Source organism: Somniosus microcephalus, unplaced genomic scaffold (assembly GCF_052327205.1).
Source record: "Somniosus microcephalus isolate GS21.2 unplaced genomic scaffold, FLI_Smic_1.0 scaffold1, whole genome shotgun sequence".
NCBI lineage: Eukaryota > Metazoa > Chordata > Chondrichthyes > Squaliformes > Somniosidae > Somniosus > Somniosus microcephalus.
The window spans coordinates 3,150,497-3,156,598 of record NW_028225188.1 but is presented as its reverse complement, the minus strand read 5'-3'; the positions used below and the strand labels follow the sequence as shown (position 1 = coordinate 3,156,598).

At 45.3% G+C, this 6,102-nt stretch overlaps 1 protein-coding gene across 1 annotated transcript; it reads left to right on the top strand.

The window, feature by feature from the left end:
* Positions 1-205: 205 nt before the first annotated feature.
* On the top strand, positions 206-1,221 carry LOC147084152 (uncharacterized). Its single transcript, XM_085979836.1, has 2 exons — positions 206-220; positions 548-1,221. The coding sequence occupies exons 1-2, from the start codon at positions 206-208 to the stop codon at positions 1,154-1,156; spliced, it is 624 nt and encodes a 207-aa protein (XP_085835962.1). The 3' UTR covers positions 1,157-1,221.
* The last annotated feature ends 4,881 nt before the right edge of the window (positions 1,222-6,102 follow it).

Genomic DNA, 6,102 nt, shown 5'->3' with positions numbered 1-6,102 from the left:
GACAGAGCTACGCGATTCATCAGGACCTGATTCAATCGCTCCTTGAATCTGCTGGCACACCTGTGAGTTCACACTGATTAGAGACCGTTTAAATGTTCTGAAAGAGCTTCAAAATCTACAAATACCTGAAGCGACACCAGTGCCTACACACTGGGGGAAACCCGGGCCCCGTGTGTGGAAGGGAGTCACTCAGCCATCCACTTCGATGATACACCAGCAAGTTCACACGAGGGAGAGATCTTTAACCCGCTCCGTGTGTGGGAAGGGATTAATTGCACCCTCCATGCTGCTGAGACACCAGCTTGTCCACACCGATGGGAGACCTTTGACCTGCTCCGTGTTTTTGAAGTGATTCTCTCATTCTTCCACCCTCCTGAGACACCAGCTTGTTCACAGTGATGAGATTAAATGTTCTGTCTGTGGGAAGAGATTTAAAAGGTCCCAGGATCTGAAGAGACACCAGCTGGAGAGAGCAGGAGAGATTCTGTTCACCTGCTCCGTGTGTGGGAAGAGATTCACTCGGTCCTCGAATCTGCTGGCACACCAGCGAGTTCACACTGGGGAGAGGCCGGTGAAACATTCCAACTGTGGGAAAAGCTTTCAAATGTCCCAGGAGCTGAAGGGACACCAGCTGGAGAGAACAGGAGAGAGACGATTCACCTGCTCCGTGTGTGGGAAGGGATTCACTCGGTCATCCAACCTACTGACACACCAGCGATATCACACTGATGAGAGACCATTTAAATGTTCTGACTGTGGGAAGAGCTTTAAAACCTCTGGGGATCTGAAGCAACACCAGCAAGTTCACACCAATGAGAGACCGTTTACATGTTCTGTTTGTGGGATGAGCTTTAAAACCTCTGGGGATCTGAAGCAACACCAGCGAGTTCACACTGGGGAGAGGCCATTCACCTGCTCCGTGTGTGGGAAGGGATTCACTCAGTCATCAAGCCTGGTGAGACACCAGCAAGTTCACACTGATGAGAGACCATTTAAATGTTCTGACTGTAGTAAGAGCTTTAAATATTCGAAGAACCTGAAGAGACACCAGCTGGAAAAAAAAGGAAAGAGACTGTTTACCTGCTCCGTGTGTGGGAAAGGATTCACTCGGTCATCAGACCTACTGAGACACCAGCGAGTTCACATTGGTCTGTAGCGCAGGGCCCTGTAGACAGCTGGGGTTACATGAACATGGAATGGATGAATGTTTTATAAATTCTTGTACTGCTGTTTAATCTTTAAGACTGTTGTGCTGATGATTCCCTTCGATTGACTGTTCATGGTGTTCCATAGAATGTACAGCACAGAAACAGGCCATTCGGCCCAACTGGTCCATGCCGGGGTTTATGCTCCACACGAGCCTCCTCCGACATATCCTCCTATGTTTATCTGGCTTCTCCTTAAATACATCTATGTCGTTCACCTCAACTACTCCTTGTGGGAGTGAGTTCCACATTCTCATCACTCTCTGTGTAAAGAAGTTTCTCCTGAATTCCCTCCTGGATTTATCAGTGACTTTTATATTTAGAGCCACATAATTATGATGAGATTCTGTTAAGCTGACCAGTATTTTGTACTTTGTCTTTTTCTGATGAATGAAACATTACTGAGCCTCTGTACCCGTGTTATGTGATGAAGTGCCAGACAAGTGAAGGCACAACGTCTGGGTGTGAATCTAATAATAACCTCATGGACCATATAGGTGTGATAACCAGATGGGCTTGTGGTTATAGTCTGGTCACAGATGGACTAAATTCCCTGAATTATCAGGAGTTCAGGAGGCGGTCAACAGACGGGTCCAAACAATCCCATTTCCTGAGCGGTAACCAAGCTTGTGTATAAGAACAGGCCACTTAAGCCGTTGTCAGTTGGAACAGACTCGAGAAGATCGCGCGTGAATCCACTGTACTTCTATTCTCCAGATTGAGGGAATTATCACCCGATCTGTGTTATGCAGCGATCTTAATAAAGTCTGGAGAGACAATTTGTGTTCTTGTGAGCTTGATTATCTGGTAACCGAAACACTGGGACTCCCGATCATTAGAGCCAACCTCAGTGTGTGGAAAGGGATTCCCTGGTGTATCCCACCCGCTGACACACCAGTGTGTCCACAGTGTGACTGCGGTGGGTCGATTCCACTGTTTCCGATGCCTTTAATCACATCCAGGAGGGAACCATGTTAATTCAGGCAACTGGGGCTTGTTAATGTTAAGAGCCCCCAATAACTGGGCTGAACTTAAAGATTATTCCCTGTTCTCTCAGTACTAGTGAGCAGAGAGAAGCTGATGTTATAGAATCATAGAGCACAGTAGGATGCCTTACGGCCCATCGTGCTGGTGCTGGCTCTCTGACAGAGCGATGCAATTAGTCCCACTGCCCTGCTCTTTCCCCACAGCCCTGCAAATTTCTGCCTTTAGTATATATCCAATTCCCTTTTGACAGTTACTATTGAATCTGCCTCCACCTCCCATTCAGGCAGTGCATTCCAGATCATCACAATTCGCTGTGTAAAAAAAGTCTCCTCATTTCCTCTCTCGATTCTTTTGCCAATGATCTGAAATCTGTGTCCTCTCGTTACCGACCCTCCTGCCAGTGACAACAGCTTCTCCTTGTTTGCTCGATCAAAACCTCTCATAATTTTGAGCACCTCGATCACAGCTCCACTAACCGTCTCTGTTCCAAGTTATATTGTCGTTGTTTTGTGAACTGTTGCTGTGATTGAGGTGCTGGATGTCCGTGCCTGGGGAATGGGACATTCTACCCTCGTGAGCACTGAGTGTCAGCATCCAGCAATCTCTGGTCAGGGACTGTCTTTTTAAACTGCCTCACCTCAGCTTTTTGACTCCCTGATTTCATTATGAAACATTTCAGAGTTTTTGCAGAGTGACCAAGGCTGAACAGATAAACGTGAGGTATTACATTTTGGTAGGAAGAATGGGGAGGTCACTTATCACTTGGAGGGTGCGAGTCTAGGTGGGGTAGAGGAACAAAGGGATCTCGGAGTACAAATACACAAATCACTAAAAGTTGCGACACAGGTTAGCAAGGCCATAAAAAAAGCAAACCAAGCACTAGGGTTTATTTCTAGAGGGATAGAATTGAAAAGTAGTGAAGTTATGCTAAACCTGTATCGAACCTTGGTTAGACCACACTTAGAGTACTGCGTACAGTTCTGGTCGCCATATTATAAAAAGGATATAGAGGCACTGGAGAGGGTGCAGAGAAGATTTGCAAGGATATACCAGAAATGCGAGGGTATACATATCAGGAAAGGATGAACAGGCTGGGTCTCTTTTCTCTTGAAAACAGAAGGCTGAGGGGTGACCTAATAGAGGGCTTTAAAATTATGGAAAATGTTGATAGAGTGGATACAGAGAGAATGTTTCCACTTGTGGGGAAGAGCATAACTAGAGGCCATCAATATAAGATAGTCACCAAGAAATCCAATGGGGAATTGAGAAGAAACTTCTTTACCCAGAGAGTGGTGAGAATGTGGAACTCGCTGCCACAGGGAGTGGTTGAAGCGAATAGTATCGATGCATTTAAGGGGAGGCTAGACAAGCATATGAGGGAGAAGGGAATCGAGGGTTATGCTGATAGATTTAGATGAGGAAAGACGGGAGGAGGCTCGAGTGGAGCATAAACACCGGCATGGACTGGTTGGGCCGAATGGCCTGTTTCTGTGCCGTATATCCGATGTAATCCTATGTCAAGTATCCCAGCTGGCTTAGCTCCAGGCACTTTAGCTCAGTGGGCAGCACTCTCACCTCTGAGTCAGAAGGTCGTGGGTTCAAGTCCCAGTCCAGAGACTTGAGCATAAAAATCTAGGCTGACACTCCAGTACTGAGAGAGTGCTGCGCTGTCAGAGGTGCCGTCTTTCGGATGAGATGTTAAACCGAGGCCCCGTCTGCTCTTTCAGGTGGATGTAAAAGATCCCATGGCACTACATTGAAGAAGAGCAGGGGAGTTCTCCCCGGTGTCCTGGGGCCAATATTTATCCCTCAATCAACATCACTGAAATAGATTATCTGGTCGTTGTCACATTGCTGTTTGTGGGAGCTTGCTGTGCACCAATTGGCTGCTGCGTTTCCTTCATTACAACAGTGACTACACTTCAGAAGTTCTTCATTGGCTGTAAAGCGCTCTGGAACATCCTGATGTTGTGAAAGGTGCTATATAAATGCAAGTCTTTCTTTCTCAGCAAGAGGGCGAGTGTCAGTGGTTGGAGGGAGGGGCTCAGTGTTGTCACTGGGTGGACACAGACAGATTGAAGCTAAAAGACAGAGAATGCTGAAGTTTGGAATGATAACACCCAAAGTCAGGAGATGAGCCCTTTGCCTAGATAAGGGAGGTGGTTGCTAAGAGACCCACAGACCTAATAACACTGCAAACTGCTCCGGCAGCAGACTTGTTGCAACATGTGAGGTCACGAGTGAGTTGGTGCCCAGACAACAGAGCCTTGGGCATTCCTGAGAGACACAAACTGGTTCTGTAACCGGGAGAACAGGTTGAGGGAGTCACCCTACGTGGGACGGCTCGTCCGAGGTGTTAACACAGAGTCAGCTTGGGAATGGGATGATCAATGAATCATAGAATCATAGAAATTTACAGCACAGAAGGAGGCCATTCGGCCCATCTTGTCCGTGCCGGCCGACAAAGAGCTATCCTCCCTAATCCCACTTTCCAGCACTTGGTCCGCAGCCTTGTAGGTTACGGCACTTCAAGTACATATCTGTTAGGGTGAAAATTATATAGCTTAAAGCAGCAACATAAAGAATTAAAGAATGTATTGTAAGAAGTGAACTTGTAAATAAGAAACAAGACAAAATAAACTCAGCTTAAGAGGGGGCGGCTCAGCTTGGGACACAAACTGTAATTCCCCCTTAGGCTTTACAACATTAGCTGCCCTCATTTTGTGTTAGATTCACAAAGCTTCCATCTTTGTCCCATGAGGATTCCCCATAGTATGTCTAAGTGCTGTTGTGGTGGGCAAGGGGCAGGAATTAACTGTTTGTGTCTGTTCCCATTAAAACCATTGTGCTTGACATTCATTGAATTGAGGAATAGTCGACATTTTTAAGTAGTTTCTTGCCAGATTGCGGGTCGGCAAGATAATTGATAGAAGGCCTCCAATCAAATTACATCAGTGCCCTTCAGCCAGTCAGATTAATGTGTTCAAATGAGGCAAAATAAAATGAACAGTTATTGAATGTGGGAAACACTAAATATTTCACATTTATTCAGTGGTGCAGCCTTCTGTAAACTATTTGCTGGAAGCCCTTTGGATGTATTAATGTAATTCTACTATTCTATGATGCAAAGTCGATGAATCAGAATTGTGAGTATTGATGAGTTACAGTAATTGGTAACTGCAAAACTGCCCATTTTGTAATTAACCATTAAAAAGTGCCCAAAGTTCTGGAAGGTTCCATATCATTTTATGTTGCCAAACTAGTATCCTGAGAGGACCGGGGAGTTGTTGCTGGGGGAGCGAGATTGGTTGAAGACACCTGTGTGTAATATTTTGCTATAATGTATAAAAGAAGTTTCAATACCTTGTTGCTAAGGGAACGTGATTGGGTGAGGACAAGAGAATTGTTGCTGGGGGAGAATGTTGTCAATTTCTGTCCTGGACTCTCAGTGATGGCTTTTGGAAACTCCTTTCACCGGCTGTGAGAAGGGCAGGATTGACAGACGGGGAAACTCAAACCAAACTTCACATCGAGATCTCAGAGAGTCACTCCATTCATCAGGACCTGAAATTCATCGGCCTTTTGAGTGTGGAAGGAGAAATGTTTGGGAGGTAAGTAGCACGGAGTCCAGTTCTACGGAGTACGGCTTCTACAGAGTACTTAACTCGGGAATTGGGTGAGTGAGCGAATTCGATGAGGTGGGGGTAAGAGGTGCTGCTTGATATGTGAAAAAATATAAACAACTAGGGTTTAATTAGGACTGTGGGCTAAGTTACAGTAAAGACCTAAAGCATATAGCTAAATATAATAAATTAAACAAGGTTATTACCGAGATTAAAAACTATTAATAGACAATTGGGTATTTCAAAACTTGGAAACCTAATTAGTTAAATAAAATACAATAGAGATG